This window comes from Polypterus senegalus, chromosome 6 (assembly GCF_016835505.1).
Source record: "Polypterus senegalus isolate Bchr_013 chromosome 6, ASM1683550v1, whole genome shotgun sequence".
NCBI classification, from domain to species: domain Eukaryota; kingdom Metazoa; phylum Chordata; class Cladistia; order Polypteriformes; family Polypteridae; genus Polypterus; species Polypterus senegalus.
Window position 1 is genome coordinate 74,933,706 of NC_053159.1, and position 17,943 is coordinate 74,951,648.

At 35.6% G+C, this 17,943-nt stretch overlaps 1 protein-coding gene across 1 annotated transcript in view; it reads left to right on the forward strand.

The window, feature by feature from the left end:
* pcnt (pericentrin) overlaps positions 1 to 17,943 on the forward strand; it is a 174,690-nt gene that overhangs the window by 38,984 nt on the left and 117,763 nt on the right. The window contains exons 11-16 of the mRNA XM_039756353.1: positions 1,710 to 1,857; positions 9,191 to 9,327; positions 9,463 to 9,574; positions 11,510 to 11,756; positions 13,015 to 13,093; positions 16,381 to 16,597. Of these exons, the coding sequence (XP_039612287.1) occupies positions 1,710 to 1,857; positions 9,191 to 9,327; positions 9,463 to 9,574; positions 11,510 to 11,756; positions 13,015 to 13,093; positions 16,381 to 16,597 (940 nt within the window). The remainder of the gene's footprint in view (positions 1 to 1,709; positions 1,858 to 9,190; positions 9,328 to 9,462; positions 9,575 to 11,509; positions 11,757 to 13,014; positions 13,094 to 16,380; positions 16,598 to 17,943) is intronic.

Below are 17,943 nucleotides of genomic sequence, written 5' to 3' on the forward strand. Positions count from 1 at the left end.
CGAACCACAAATGGCAAAAACATGGAACAGTGGTGAACCTTCCCAGGAGTGGCCGGCCGACCAAAATTACCCCAAGAGCGCAGAGACGACTCATCCGAGAGGTCACAAAAGACCCCAGGACAACGTCTAAAGAACTGCAGGCCTCACTTGCCTCAATTAAGGTCAGTGTTCACGACTCCACCATAAGAAAGAGACTGGGCAAAAACGGCTTGCATGGCAGATTTCCAAGACGCAAACCACTGTTAAGCAAAAAGAACATTAGGGCTCGTCTCAATTTTGCTAAGAAACATCTCAATGATTGCCAAGACTTTTGGGAAAATACCTTGTGGACTGATGAGACAAAAGTTGAACTTTTTGGAAGGCAAATGTCCCGTTACATCTGGCGTAAAAGGAATACAGCATTTCAGAAAAGAACATCATACCAACAGTAAAATATGGTGGTGGTAGTGTGATGGTCTGGGGTTGTTTTGCTGCTTCGGGACCTGGAAGGCTTGCTGTGATAGATGGAACCATGAATTCTACTGTCTACCAAAAAATCCTGAAGGAGAATGTCCGGCCATCTGTTCGTCAACTCAAGCTGAAGCGATCTTGGGTGCTGCAACAGGACAATGACCCAAAACACACCAGCAAATGCACCTCTGAATGGCTGAAGAAAAACAAAATGAAGACTTTGGAGTGGCCTAGTCAAAGTCCTGACCTGAATCCAATTGAGATGCTATGGCATGACCTTAAAAAGGCGGTTCATGCTAGAAAACCCTCAAATAAAGCTGAATTACAACAGCAAAGATGAGTGGGCCAAAATTCCTCCAGAGCGCTGTAAAAGACTCATTGCAAGTTATTGCAAACGCTTGATTGCAGTTATTGCTGCTAAGGGTGGCCCAACCAGTTATTAGGTTCAGGGGACAATTACTTTTTCACACAGGGCCATGTAGGTTTGGATTTTTTTCTCCCTAAATAATAAAAACCATCATTTAAAAACTGCATTTTGTGTTTACTTGTGTTATATTTGACTAATGGTTAAATGTGTTTGATGATCAGAAACATTTTGTGTGACAAACATGCAAAAGAATAAGAAATCAGGAAGGGGGCAAATAGTTTTTCACACCACTGTAGATGGAAACAGCCGCACGTTGCCGGCGCCCTCTTCTGTCGTCGCTCTGTTCCCTTCTCCTGACGTCTTTGTCCCTTCTTCTCCCTCAAAATTAAAATATACAGATTATAGAGCAAGGGTGTCCGACTCAAGGTTCTATTGCCAAATCTGATCCTGGCACCTTTTTATTGCAGCCTGTGCTGTCAATATTCAAAACATGTTACATATGGCCTGCAATGGCCATTGAATTTCTCAACCACCTTTAACGTTCATTTCATATCTAGATGATATCTATAATTGACATTTATGCTTGGCATTCTAATGCCCCTCTGCAATGCCCAAGAAAAGAAGCTGATAGAAAAGACAGTCTCAAGGCGTATGTGAGGCGAGTGTATAATTCTGATCGAAAGAGTGGTACTTGTGTCTTGTTTATAAAGAAAATTTTGCTGAAGTTGTTTGATATATTCTGGCCAGAATTAAGTATATATAGTGTTATTTTAGGTCCTCAATAAAATTTGACTTTGACACTTCTGTTATAGAGCATATATTAATTGTCTTATTTGAACTATTATAATTATAAAGCTTACATGTATTTATTTCATTATTTTGTGGAATATAGCTGCAAGAACATGACTTAGAAACTGCCAGAACCAGCCTAGAAGAAATAAAGAAGATCTTGTCTGAAAAAGATGTACAAATTCAAGACTTGAAAAATCATGAAAGTACATTACTGAGTAGAATGAATGCTGAGAAGGAACAGGCAGAATGTAAGACATACATACTTACTTATTTAATTGTACTAAGGTAAATAAAAAACACATATAGTGCAATGTAAACGTTTTGGCACCCCTGATCAAAATCACTGTATCAATTTATAACTTGCTAAGCTTTTGAGGCAGCAACTTAATTTTAACATATTTTATACCTTATGGAATCCTCAACATTTCAGTAGTGAAATATTTTTTATTGGGCCAACAGATCCAATTTAATTTGTATTTAAACAAAAATAGCTAAGTGCATAAATTTGGGGACCCCAAAGAAATAATCCCATCAATATTTAGTAGAGCCTCCTTTTGCAAAAATAACAGCCTGCAGAAGCCTCCTATAGCCACTGACAAGTCCCTGAATTCTGGCTAGTGGTATTTTGGACCATTCTTCCATACAAAATGCCTCCAGTTCAGTCTGGTTTGATGGCTTCTGAGCGTAGACAGCCTGCTTCAAATAAGTCCATACGTTTTCAATGATGTTCAGGTCTGAGGACTGGGATGGCCATTCTAGAACACTGTACTTATGCCTCTGCATTAATTCCTTGGTAGATTTAGAAGGGTGCTCTGGATCATTGTTGTGCTGATTCATCTAACCCCGGTGTAACTTCAACTTTGTGACTGGCTCTTAAACATTCTTGTCAAGAATCTGCTGATACTGGGAGGAATTCATGTGACCCTCAACTTTACCAAGGTTTTCAAGTACCTGTGCTAGCCACATAGCTCCATTATATGATGGATCCTCCACCAAATTTTATAGTAGGCAGCAAGTTCTCCTGGAATGCTGTTTGGGTTTTTTTTTTGCAATGCATAGTGCCTCTGGTTGTGACCGAATAACTCCTCCTTAGTTTCATCTGTCCGCAGTATTTTTTTCCAAAATGTTTCTGACTTGTCCAGATGCGCTTTTGCATATCTCATGTGACTCTTCTTGTGGTGAGAACTCAGAAAAGGCTTTTTGTGCATCACCCTTCCACCGAGATGTTCCCAGTGCAAAGTGCACTGGACTGTGGAACGATGTGCAATGACACCATCCACAGCCAAATGTTCTTGTAGCTCTGTGGAGATGGTTTGTGGTTTGTCTGTGACCATTCTAACCAGCCATGGTCAGATCAGCTGCTGGCTTGCTGCTGCTGGTGGTGTTGTCGAGCTGCGTGTTCTGCTTGTTGCACGCACGTCGATCATTTAAAGGCCTGTACAGCAGCTGTCCTTTTGTCTCACTGCCTTGTCTTGCAGGACGTTAAAGTTTCTCTCTTGGGACGTTAAAGTGTCTTCGAGAAAATCACATATTGTCTCCTTCCAAGCGTTCCAAGATTTTTTTTTATAATAGAAAGATAATCTTTTCATGATTGGTTGCATCTGTCTTTGTAGTTTTATGGTCTAATAGGCTACTCAAAACAATTTTGTGGTTCAATCTGTCAGCATTAAATGACTACAGGTCTTTAAATTAATGCAATTAATTATTTTGCACATCCCATTTTTTACATTTTATTTTATTTTTTCATACAACTTAATAATGCTGCACTGAGAATTTTTGGTCTGATAAACCTCCCCTTCTCTGCATTTCTCTAGTAAAAAAAAATGGCATGTTGCTGTGATCTTCTCTTATGAAGACAGAGCAAATTATCATGCAACCTCAGAGGGGTGCCCAAACTTTTCCGTAGTACTGTGTCTGTCTGTTTAATTTGAAATTGAGATATTCCCAGTTTTGTTCATTTTCTTTGTCATTGAGCATCCTACTAAGAAGCTGCATCCAGATTGTTTAAAGCAATAAATGGTATAGTCTTCTTTAAGCTGATATTTCATGCCATCTAATAAATGTATTAGTAAAAATTAATTTAGACCAGTGCCTGTATTTGTCAGTCATCTCAGAATTACTTCTAGAATTTGCTCTAAAAGTCACTCTAGGATAAGAATTGTCTTTGTTTTTACAATATGTCTTGGTCTCAGCTAACAGTAGGAGTTCAAATCTAAGAATGAATGATGCAGAAATTTTACGGCACAAATTACCCTAAATTGGTTCTTGGGATGACGTTTTGTAGCTTTCGGATACTAACGCCGAGGATTCACCACAAAGATGATGATGATCGTAGTAGTAATAATAATATTCAAAGAAGAAAAAGGAAAGCATAAGGTAGAATATTACGCTAAGTGGCACATATATTTTGCCACTTTGTAATATCATGAATAATACTGCAGTTAACACCAAGATAGAAAGACAGAGAGAGACACACAGCACCAAATAAGATTAAAGCCCAATAGTAGTACACTTATTTAACAATGAAGGGGTTGTTTATGGCTTATTCCCTACGCTTGCTGAAATAGGCTCCAGCTTCTTCTCAGCCTTGCTCAGGATGAAGCGAGTGTAGAAAATGGATGGATGGTTGATCTGCCTTACTTTCAGATGAATCACCTTTTTGCTGTTATGAAAATAGAAGACACCTCAAAGTAACAGTTTTACTGAAGCTAACCGGAGCTTTTGCACTACTTCTGAAGTCACGTTCACTCTTCAGTGTCCTGATCATCTTCCACTGTGCCGTTAACCCCCTGCTTTATTTTCTATGAGGCTGTTTTCATCTGGTTCTCAGAGAGTCTGTGTTTCCTCAATTCATATGCTGGCTGCTACGGTACAGTTTTTATCCCTGACCATTAGTCTGTTAGTACTGCGATATCACTTGTGATTTACATACTATATGTGTTTCCATCCAGTTTTGGAGTAGTGAGTTTTATGTGCTTGCCAATTTGCATAAATGCAGCTTGCTTTAACATTAAAATTACCTTATGTGGAGTGCTAAGTGAATGTATTAATCTTCGTTATTACCTCACACGCTGTAAGGGAATTTAAAGTTTGGGGCAAAATTCGAGAAATGATTGGTAATGACATATTAAAATCATCAATATTGCAAAACTGCATTTTGCATGTAACATTACACTTTCAATTTGGTTGGCAGCACTTGGCTTCTCTATGTAGGTAGTTCGGTCATGTAATGTACATAATTTGTGACAAATATTATTCCATTTCTGTCAAATCAATATCCTTTTATGAGTTCATTGTTATACAGTGACTCCAGCACATACAATCTTTTCTGGTATGTGCCTGCCGATCTCTGCTTAAATGGCATCTTCTGGAAGCTCCTACTGAGTTAGGACAGCTCACCTAACTTCTGGTTAAGTTAGGAGTAGTTTCCTAAACTTAGCAAAATTGCTAAAACTACTTTATGCCTGCTCCTATCCAAACCTAACATCAGTATCAGTCTGAGAATTTTGAGCCAGTTAGAACTGTTTTTCTATTCTAGAGACGCTTGATAAATACAGGCCCAAATAAATAAATGGTTTATCATTACTTTAAAGTTTTTTTTTAAATATAAGCGTTATTTTGTATCTTTTTAATATTTTTTTTCCTAATTTTTGACATATTTTTAAAAATACAACAGGTCTTTCTTTTTAAATCTAAACAGTTTTGTGTTAGCGATAATTAAAATGTATTTAAACATATGCTGTTGGTTTATATATATATATATATATATATATATATATATATATATATATATATATATATATATATAGATATAGATATAGATATATATATATATATAGAGATATATATAGAGATATATATATATATATATAGAGATATATATATATATATATAGAGATATATATATATATATATAGAGATATATATAGATATACATATTATGTACTGTATATCATACAAACCGGATTCCAAAAAAGTTGGGACTCTAAACAAATTGTGAATAAAAACTGAATGCAATGATGTGGAGATGGAAAATGTCAATATTTTATTTGTAATAGAACGTAGATGACAGATCAAACGTTTAATCCGAGTAAATGTATCATTTTAAAGGAAAAATATGTTGATTCAAAATTTCACGGTGTCAACAAATCCCAAACAAGTTGGGACAAGTAGCAGTAAGAGGCTGGAAAAAGTAAATTTGAGCATAACGAAGAGCTGGGAGACCAATTAACAATAATTATGTCAATTGGCAACATGATTGGGTATAAAAAGAGCTTCTCAGAGTGGCAGTGTCTCTCAGAAGCCAAGATGGGTAGAGGATCACCAATTCCCACAATGTTGCACAAAAAGATAGTGGAGCAATATCAGAAAGGTGTTACCCAGCGAAAAATTGCAAAGACTTTGCATCTATCATCATCAACTGTGCATAACATCATCCGAAGATTCAGAGAATCTGGAACAATCTCTGTGCGTAAGGGTCAAGGCCGTTAAACCATACTGGATGCCCGAGATCTCCGGGCCCTTAAACGACACTGCACCACAACCAGGAATGCTACTGTAAAGGAAATCACAGAATGGGCTCAGGAATACTTCCAGAAACCATTGTCAGTGAACACAATCCACCGTGCCATCCGCCGATGCCAGCTGAAACTCTACAGTGCAAAGAAGAAGCCATTTCTAAGCAAGATCCACAAGCTCAGGTGTTTTCAATGGGCCAGGGATAATTTAAAATGGAGTGTGGCAAAATGGAAGACTGTTCTGTGGTCAGACGAGTCACGATTCAAAGTTCTTTTTGGAAATCTGGGGCGCCATGTCATCCGGACCAAAGAGGACAAGGACAACCCAAGTTGTTATCAACGCTCAGTTCAGAAGCCTGCATCTCTGATGGTATGGGGTTGCATGAGTGTGTGTGGCATGGGCAGCTTGCATGTCTGGAAAGGCACCATCAATGCAGAAAAATATATTCAGGTTCTAGAACAACATATGCTCCCATCCAGACGTCATCTCTTTCAGGGAAGACCCTGCATTTTTCAACAAGATAATGCCAGACCACATTCTGCATCAATCACAACATCATGGCTGCGTAGGAGAAGGATCCGGGTAGTAAAATGGCCAGTCTGCTGTCCAGATCTTTCACCTATAGAGAACATTTGGCGCATCATAAAGAGGAAGGTGCGACAAAGAAGGCCCAAGACGATTGAACAGTTAGAGGCCTGTATTAGACAAGAATGGGAGAGCATTCCTATTTCTAAACTTGAGAAACTGGTCTCCTCGGTCCCCAGACGTCTGTTGAGTGTTGTAAGAAGGGGAGATGCCACACAGTGGTGAAAATGGCCTTGTCCCAACTTTTTTGGGATTTGTTGACACTATGATATTCTGAATTTAACATATTTTTCCCTTAAAATGATACATTTTCTCAGTTTAAACTTTTGTTCCATGATTTATGTTCTATTCTGAATAAAATATTAGAAGTTGGCACCTCCACATCATTGCATTCAGTTTTTATTCACGTTTTGTATAGTGTCCCAGCTTTTTTGGAATCCGGTTTGTATATATATCGTAAATATGTGTGTATATATAATATATATTTACATATTTATTTATTTATATAGATAGAGAGATAGATAGAGAGATAGATATATATATATATATATATAGATAGATAGATAGATAGATAGAGATATATATCTCCATATCTCCTTCTATATAAAAGCGGTCGGGGTTGTCCTTCCGTCCCGTGAGTGCTATGCAGGCGTGGAGTTTCACACACGCCCCGTTCATCCCAATGGGATTTGTACTTTCGTTTTTCCAGGTAAAAGATGATTTTCTACTCCAGACTGTGCGATATCTTCTTCTTCTTTCTTACTATATAAAAGCGGTCGGGATTGTCCTTCCGTCCCGTGAGAGGAAAGCGTAGCGGTATTCTGCTTATCACAGACTTACTACTTGCAGCTTGCGGTACGAAGCGACATGTCAGCAGAGTTCTGGTGCTCCCATCGTTCCCTTGCTTTTGTGCGCGATGCCCTGGAAAAATAGACAAAATTATGTCTCTGGAAATTAATGTTGATGGAGTACAAATGCCTCACCGCGTAGTAAATATCAGGGGGGTTCAAAAGGGCGACCTCAATATAGAAAAAAAGTTAAAATTTCATCACAAAAATAACAGAAACTACGTGTATTAAAGTAATATCGCTCAAATGCAATATAACCAAATTAATGAGTTTGTATAAAATATCAAATTGATCTACATGTTGAATTGCCTTAAGAAGTGGTCAACTTAAAAGTCGGTCTCCTTAAATGGCGGGTGAGCCGAGTTTACAACACTCACTCCCATAAAAACTAAAAAAAAATTGAGACATGAGAAGGAATAAAGGTAAGCATTTTTTTTTTCAATCATTTTTTCTGTTACTACAGTACAGCGCACAGTACAGTGTATATATACTGTGTGTATATATACTGTGTGTATATATATATATATATATATATATATATATATATATATATATATATATATATCGCCCTCCACAATTATTGCCGCCCCTGGTTAAAATGTGTTCTTAGGCTTCCAATACATTCTTTTTTTTTCCATAAAATATAGGCTCACAACACAAAAAAGAGAAAAATCCAACATTTTAATTGAAGTACTTTTATTCATTGGGGGGAAAAAAAATCCCACGTTAAGAAACACACACACACAACTCATTAAAACTTCTAGAACACCTCAGTTTCCTTTATTTCTAATCAATTGAAATTCAATGAATGACCTAAAATGATGAAAAGGTGACCAGTAAACTGTCATACATTTACGTTTAAAGTTTAGGTGAAATTTTAGAATATTACAAATGGTCCTTCCTCAGGAAATAACTAATAGGTTATAACCTACAAATGTTCTGCAGTAATTAAAGTAAATTAAGCTTTGCAAGTTGAAGCAAATAGTTTGCACGGGTGTTCCAGCTTCTGTTGATTACTTAAAAACCCTCTGTCTGTCAAGCTGTTGTGCTGTGAGGCACCTATCACTCAATATGGTGACTCACAGAAAGTTGTCTTGTGATTGGGTTGTGACTTTGTGTCTGCCAGATCTCTTCCTATCAAAGTTACATCCAGTTTCCAGTTGCCTTTGGATTGTGTAGGACATAGTACTCACTGACACTTACTTTCATTGCTGCCGAACACCTGTAGGTTGTAACCTTAGTTTTTCCCATTTGTAATATTACTAAATTTCTTTTTTTTTTTCAATTTTTTGCTAATTTAGATTTTCACCATTTTAATTTATTCATTGCATTTCAACTGATTAAGTTTGAAGAAAAAGTAGAAATAATTAGGTGCATTTGTGTGTCCATCTGGGGCTTTGTCTCTCTTACAAGAATGGGATTTGTAAAAACAGTGATAATGTGAGTAACATGTCATCTGTTGGAATTAAAAATGCAATGCATTTTACTATATGCTTTACAAAATACATTTCAATAATAGATGGTGCACTGGAAATGTTAATGCATAATATGCTAAGCTGCGCATCGATGACTTAAGTTTCAACTTGTTTTAGATAGATAACACAGTTGTGTACATGTTTACTTTTATTAGCCGTTCATGAAGACTTGGTGAAAAAGCATACCATGGCCATTACAGATCTTGAAGACAGCTTACGCCAGAAGTATGTAGAGCAGCTTCAAATATTAGAAACAAAACATTGGGATGCAGAAGCTGAACAGAAGAAGCAGGTAAAATGTAACAGTCATTGACTTTGTTAAATTGTTGTTCTAGAGATATTTTGTCTTACTGTGATGCACTGTTAGTTATGTGAAAAATGTAACCTACTTAACATTTACATTTTTTTTCATTTTGTGTATTTTCAGAATGAAGCATTGCAAAGGATGTATGATGATCTTAAAACTCATTCTGACCAAGAAATTAAACATCTCTGGTCCCAACTGGAGAACACTAGAACAAGCAGACAAGAACTTGGTGGTATGTATATAGACTAGAAACACATTCGTCAACTTGATTTCTAATAGTATTCTGAACAGGTGTAAAGGAATTCTTTATCCAGCCCATCTTCACACTTTTAACATAGGTAAAGTATTAAAATGTAGTAAGTCAAGCAGTTTTACAGTATTTAATCAAAGAATCCTTTTATACGTAACAAAACTCCTAGATCACATACACTTGTATCTTATGTCATAGGATGTTTTTATAAACTGCATTTTCCTCTTCTCACATTGATGAAATGGTTGCCCCCTTTTGCATCCATTGCTTGAATACTAGCTCTGCTCACTATGCAAAGGTGACATGCTCTTCATAAGTTTCTATGAGTTTTCTTCAGGTACTCCCACATCCTAAAAAATTTCAAGTGTCCTGTGGCTGTTGAAATGTCCAGGGCTTTTTTAAGCGTTGGCCTTTTCGGCTTCAAGTGGCCCTCAAATAGATTAAATGATTGAGTAAACTCATCTTTGGATGGTTTTATATTGTAACTTAAAGTCTTACCCAGTAACACCTGATAATTGTGTTTTGGGTATTCGTCTGTAATGTAGGAATGGTGATAATAAAAACTGTAGTCTTCTTTTCTTAAACAGATGCCTAAAATACACACACAAAACCAATTAGTGTGTAAACACACATACATTATGTAATATGTAAAAGTACACCATAAAAGTTGTGCACTTTGTGGCAGTGAAGTAGAGGAAGATTTAAACTACTGTGCTGCACACATGGCAGACGAAAGAAAATCCCTGTGGACCATTTTATTCCTAAATAACATATTATAAATATCTTAAACACGTTAGTTGTTCATCAGAATCCTTCCCAAGCATTTAAGCTATAAATAATGTTATCTGTCAATGCAAGAGTGTACGTTTTGCTTGGTGATGTGTGATGCAACAGAACCAAAGCAATACTTTGATCTTTAAAAAAAGACTATTTATTGCATGTGCTGTGATGAAGTGTCTTTTGTCTATGAAACGTTAGTAATGCTATTGAACTCGATAACTGAATTGAGGTAGAAATGCTTGTATGCTTAAGCAGTTATTGAAGCTTAAATACCCATAAAGCTTTAGGGAACATTCTTATTTCTTTCTTTTGGTCTCTGTTTCAGCTAGATAATAATGAGCATGGGAAAGGTGCTATATAAATAAAATGTATTATTATTATTATTATTAATAACACAGTTCACATGTTAAGTTATGGAAGCATGTTATGTGGCTTGAAATCTTGCAAAATGAGCACTTTGAGCTACATTATTTGTATGAAAATGTGCTATATAAATAAATGTTGTTGTTGTGATAGTTGCTAGCCTTATTTCGATCTAGTTCCTGAAGGTCTCCTTGGTCTTGATTTGAATACGTTTGTGATTCCACCATACATGATTCTTCTTTGACATTGATAAAATAACTTATACTGCTAATTGCATATTTTTAAGAATTGCCAGCTGTTAGAAGCATACAATAATTTTCCCACTTTTAGTGCAACTCTGAGCATTTCACTTAATTGCCAGTTCTCCAGTTGTAAACATATGTTAATGATTGTTCTTGGTCATTGCCTATAAACTGTTTGGACAAAAGAATGGGTTGAATGAATGGATATAAATGCATGCCACATAGTTGCAGTTGATGTAAAGTAAAAAAGAGCCTCGTTACAGTACTTGTAATATGAGACTACATAATTTTAGTAATAAATCCAGGCTATGCAGTTTTAGTTAAATTCATGATACATACATTTTACGTTAAGTAACAGTAAAAAAAAGCAAATACTTTACCAGTTTTCCTCTCCTTTGTATATCGTGGAAAAAAGAACAATTCCATGATGAAAAAATTTAAAAGCGAGTTAACAAATAACCTTTTAGTTGTTTGTCATCTGACATGTTCTTGAAATGGGGTAGCGTTAATCTGAAATATTTCTGTGTTATAGAGCTTAAAGAGCAACTTTTGGCACGTGCATCTCACGTTGAAGATATTGAGCGATTAAAGCAGGAATTGACACAGCAGAGACTTGATCTGAAGAGCCAACATGAAAGGGAGCTGGAGAATCTGAGAACCTATTTTGAGCAAAAGTTATATGAGACTGAAAACAGTTATAAAGAGGAAATTGCTCATCTTCATCATCGCCTATTGGAGAAAGTGGCTACTAGCACTGCTTCAGATTCTGTAGATATCAGGTAAAAGAGTGGAAACAATTTTTTTGTTTATTTAGAAATAAGTGCCAGTCTGTCTTTGCAGAATTGTGCACACCTTTATGTTGAAAATTTTATATTCAAATTATTGCATACTTTTAATATATTAAAATGTTAAAATGGTTTTACATTTTTGCGTACATAAAATTTTGTGTGGTATGCTTTTTTCAGTGAAACTCAACAGAAAATAATTATGCTAAAGCATGTTTTATTTTTCTATAACTGAATAATTGCATAAACTTTAAAGATTTAAAGTATCTGCATTTTAAATTGAACTATTAAATAATTGTTCACTCTGCTGTCTAACATAAAAAAGCCGGCAAGCTCATAACTTTAGTATCACACAAAATACAGAAGTGGGACGGTATAATTTGAGTGGCAGAGCTGGCTAAATCATTCTAAGACATACTTTACCTGTCATTGTTTTATGCTGCAGTGTGCTCATTATTCACTGAAAGTTTATGTACCCCCCCTTTCCCACTCATAATAATGAGTGCATTCACTCACCTCCCCATGTACTGTATTTCAAACACCATATAAAACCTTGTTTCCTCTTTCTTTTTCAAAAGTATTGTGTACCCTTTTTCTAATGATTGTTTGTTCATTTGAAAATCTGTGTAGGTCTCCATTCATATAACTCTTTTTATAATAGTACAACCTCTTCTCTAACACACACCTCCTCCACTCATAATGATGGCCACCTTGGGATTTAGTTCTATTTATATCTTAGGTGTGTACTCCTGCCAGTCAGCTCACTGCTTTCTGTTTTAAAATAATTAAAAATATAAAGAAAGTTTATTTTCAAATTTATTTTTCTTATAACATCTATAAGTTATTGCAACTTTTGATAATAGTTTTAGAGTTTTAATGTGTTCATTTTTTTAAAAATTGAAGGAATCATTGTAATTGTGGTGTTTTTGTTTGTCAGACTCTGTTCAAATATTATACTTTTATCTTTTACTTTTTCCTTGTATAAAAATTCCTTCATGTGTTTTCCAAGTGTTTTTATTTTTGCAGTCATAGAATCTAGAATGTATTTCTTCTTTTTTTTTAGTTTTGCAATGTGACATAGTCATAGAAAGAAAAGAAATTTGTGAATGACTGTTACTATGACATATCTCCATATAACAATCAAATCTGATCTGATTCTATTATGTTGATTAAAGTCAACTCTACATTGTTTGCTGAAGCAGTAACTAAAAAGCAGTTGGCATAACTCATAATAAAAATTTTCTTTCTGTAGTTCTGTGGATGAAGATATTTTCAATACTGAACGATCAGATCTTCTTAGAGAAATGACAGAAAAACTGGAGCAAAATAAGGTAGCCTGTTTGATTAAGCTAGTGCTTCTGAGGCAATATCTGTTTGACATTTACTTTTTTCTGTTTTCTTTTGTTTAACCCTTATTATTTACTGTATGTGGGGCAGTCTTTATTTTAGTTAATTTGTTTTATGCAGTTCAAATGCATGATCAATGTTTTACAGTCTTTTGAACAATTTTGAAAGTCAGTGTAGAATTTTAATTTTAATTTTTTAATAGTCCTGGCATAGTTTTGGTAAGTTAATTTAATAATAATTCAAAAACATTCTCTGAGCAGTTTACAAAGGCAATCAATAGAAACCAGAAAAAATGTGAAACAAGTAACCTAAAATCTGTTGAAGAAATTCCACTGAGAAGTGGCCTGAGTTCTGATTTCAGGAAAACATGCTTTTTGCCTTTTAGAGGTATGTTTTATAGAAACAAATCAAAGCTGGTAATTCACTTTTAACCTAGATTTTTGGCAGTGTTGTTCCTTACAGAAAGACACGTGTTCCCTTCTCTGTTCACAGTCACTGGAGGTGTGTAGAAATATGTCTCAAAGAACAACTAATGTAACGGAAGTTAGTCTGCAAATGGGAAGTGCTGGAGTAGAATATCGTAAATTAAAACATATCTGTAGTTGTTTAGTAGAACGTTCTGTTCAGCTAAAATCGTTCAAAAATACATACACTCTGCTGTAATCATAAAATGTAAAACAAAAAATGAGTGTCTGACTTCTCCCCCATCTGCTATACAATAATCATGATACTTTGAAGCGTTGCCTTTTAATGCATAAATGATGTACATACACCCCAGTTGATGTCTTTTAAAAATCTGGTCTATAAGTATATGGTCCCCACTTTTCCAACCATGTCAAGTTATGGCCTAAGATGAAAAGAAACCATATTTATGACCACTCCCTTCTAAGCCCGTCTACCATACAAGAAGGATGAAAAGTGATATTTGCTGCATTATATTGAGTACTCTGGCTCTGTCAGAGATTGAGTTTCAGAGTTAAAAATGGCTCAGTAAAACAGCAAAAGAGTGTTGTAACCAATTACAAATGCATGTACAGTACTACGTGTGTGTGCATTGGCAAATCAGAAGTGCTCTCGTCCAGGCGATTGTGTTGAATGCATTTTTAGAAGTCTGATCCTTAATAACAACTTTTAAAAATTGTGGATTTCTGTCTCTTGTGTTTACAAGTAGCCTTCAGAAAATTGAAGTATAAATACTGTTAAACATAAATCACCTGACACTTTTTAAATCTTTTAGTTCTAAAATGAAGAAATTTGTCCATAATTTGGTATTGTTTTGTTTTTGGAAGTGATGTTATTGATCAAAAACATTACCTGTGCAAACTGCACATAAACATACCATCTAAAATTCAACCACATAGTGTAGAATGTGAATGAAATCTAGTTGCCTGCTTGAATCCCAGCAGTGACAAAAGGACTCCATTGGGCCCTTGAGCAAGGCTCTTTACCTGCAATTGCTCCAGGGGCACTTTACAAATAGTTGACCCTGCACTCTGACCTATAACTCTGAGTAAGTTGGGCTATGCAAAAAATAAATTTCGTATGCAAGAAACTGAAAATAGCAAATGAAGTAAATTATATTGTTAATGCTGTGGTCTGCAGCAGAGATAACCATTATGATTTAAGCCATAATGTATTTATCATCTTCATACATTGACAAAATGATGGTATAAAATGAGAACTTACTTGTCTTAATCCTTAGAAAATTTGAAAATATCAGTTAAACTAAAGTTTAGGTGCCCTCATTGCTATCACAGTATTATTGTATCAACACCATTTAAGAAAGAGCTACAAGTGACTATGGGGTAATACAGGGTGAGGCAGAAATAACTCTCACATTTCAAAGGGGGATTGAAAAAAAAAAAATGGTACGAGGTATCACCAAAAACTTTTTATTTCCCAAATGTAGATATAAAGTTTTTTTATTTAAGTTTTAAAAATTATATCATCCAAATGGTGACCTTAACGGCTGATACACATTTGGGGCCGTTCTTGGAAGTTTTCCATCACTCTCACTAGCATGTCGGGCGAAATTCCTTCAATTTCTTCTTGAATGGCCTCCTTTAGTTGGTCCAAGGACCGAGGACGATGTTTCAAAGCCTCGGCCTTGAGGTAACCCTACAGAAAAAAGTCACAGGGACTTAAATCAGCTGAGCACGGCCATGGAACTGCCTCGCGTAAGAAGACCACTCGACCCGGGAACATCTCCTGCAGGAGATCTCATTACAGCAATCCATATGTCTTCCCCAGTCTACTGGAGACTACTGGAGACAATTCCTGACCAGTCATAATCTTGTATGGGTGTAAATGAAGGTCAGTATTCAAAATTCGCCTCACTGTTTTTTCCAAAATCCGAAGAGCTTAGGCATGTTTCCATGCTGACCGCATTGGAGACCGTTCAATCGAAGCCCTCACTGCAGTGATGTTTTCAGGTGTTCTCACATTTTTGGGACGTCCGGGTGGTTTTCTGTTCAGTGCAGATCCTGTTGCCCTTACTCTTTGAACCCACAGCAAAATCATTTTCCGGTCTGGAACACTTTCATTAGCACGTAAACTGAACCGCGTGCGAAACGCCCTCTGTGTCCCAGTTACAGATTCGGCATTTTTGAAAAAAGCCTTCACTACAAAGCCTCGATGCTCACCCGACCATGGCATGGTGACGACTGACAACTTTATTATGTGCTGTACCTAACGGAACAGACCACACCTCTCTACCTGCTTTGGGAACCCCTCAGTGATTTTTTTCAAAATGTGGGAGTTATTTCTGCTGCACCCTGTATATTTTACTTTGCCAGTTGAAATTAAAAAAGGAGTCTTAAGACTCCTCACCCTTTTAGATAGATAGATACTTTTATTAATCCCCAAGGGGAAATTCACATACTCCAGCAGCAGCATACTGATAAAAATAATATTAATTAAAGAGTGATAAAAATGCAGTGCAAGTTTAAAAAATGCAAGGTGGAGAGTGCGAGGCAGGTATAACAGTCTATAATCTTGTGTAGTGTTAGCTCCATTTAGATAGCACTTCTTTATTTTTTTAATACTATAAAAGATGATTTATGACAATGAATGAAGAAATGACCAAGAGTTGAGAGCAAGACCAAGCATTTTCATGACTTGCTGGTTTTCAAGGGTAATGCGTATATTTCTCCAGTTACTTGCATTGTAATTTTGAAATGATAGATGTATATTCTCTCTGTGCTTGATTCAAAGAGTTACATTTAAAAAAAAAAAAAAAATGTAAGGTTGTAACTTTTTTCATTCTGAACAGATGGAACTGGATTTGCTCCGTTTAAAACTGGAAGAAAAACATCTTAATGAACTTGAATTACAGAGATCTACTTTAACACTTAAGTTCAAAGAGGATCTCTTGAATATGAAAACAGATCTTAGTGATCGATACTTTGCTGAAATGCAAGAGTTAAAAACGAAACATTCTTTAGAACTGGAACAACTGCGTGCTAGATTGTCTGATAACCATATCAAAGGTAAGAGATTATGGGATGATTAATATTTATTTTATTACAATACAGAGCATTAAACATACTTCATTTTCTGCATTCTGCATTATTGCATTTTTATTTGCAGTAAATCTGGTCAGATTTTTCAGGTGAGTTTGAAAGAAAAATAAAGTTTGCATCTTTCATTTATTTTCATATTTATACTTTGCACATCAATCTTCAAGTGTAAAAAAAGTTGTGTGTGTTTTTTTTTTTTAAAGTGAGCTCAATCCAGCTAAAATTATAATTAGTGACCCCCGTTTAAATGCTTTGTATAACAATTAGGCTTATTCAATTTGTGAAAATATTTGTACAAGAGCAAAGTATTTTTGATTCCAAAATAACACAAAGATGTTTTTGAATAGCACTCAGTAGAGTTGAAGTAGTTTAAGGGACAATTTTTGTCCCCAGTAACTGAAATCTAGGGGTGTTTGGATAAATGTTATTTTGGAAAATTTACAAATCAGAATCCCTCATCAATAGAAAAAAAATTTTTAATTGAGCATTGTTTACATGTACATTCAAATTCCTAAGGACAAATTTTCTAAAGTTAAAGATAAATTGGCCCGCCTACCTACCTTCAACACTCAAGAACATCTTTCATTGCTTAAAAAGCACAAAGAAGGGTGCAACATCTTCAGATTGTGAACCTGTTACTTTATGCGTGAAACTGAAGGGATGTATGGTGTATTATGGGAGAGCTTAGATACGTTTAGAGTTTTATTTTTCATAAAATAGAAGAACATGTAACAGTGTCAATCTTTGCAGCAGTGGATTAAGAAGTAGTTGATGTATTTGGCACAACAAAATGTGTTTGAGGTAAAGAAGGAAATTAAGGCTGCATGACAATCCATAGCAGATCAGTGCCAAAGTACGTTATTATCCTGAATTTGTGTATTGCTTAATATTAATGTCATTATTCATATTTAAAAAAAAACAAAAAACTTTCCATTGAATCACCTCGTTTGATTGTAAACATACTGGTCTTAGAACATCGTTCTTCAGTTCAAACAAGTACATATTCAGTAGCATTATGAAGTGCATTTGGCAGCAAGTGATAATTATGATGGTATTACAAGGAAATACTTCAGAATTAGTAGACAGTACACTTGTGTGCAAATACATATTGCACATTTAGCAACCAAAAAACAAAGCTGTACCTTCTGCCACAGGTTCAGTGCCGCATGTCACTCCTGCTAATTAGTTTGTCCTCATCAGAATATCTAAGTGCAGAACAGGACTTGAAAATCATGTCAGTGTCATTTAAGCAGTGTTTCTGAACCCACCAAAAGATGGGAGTACCCCTGAGTGAATTGAGTGTGATCGAAGAGAGA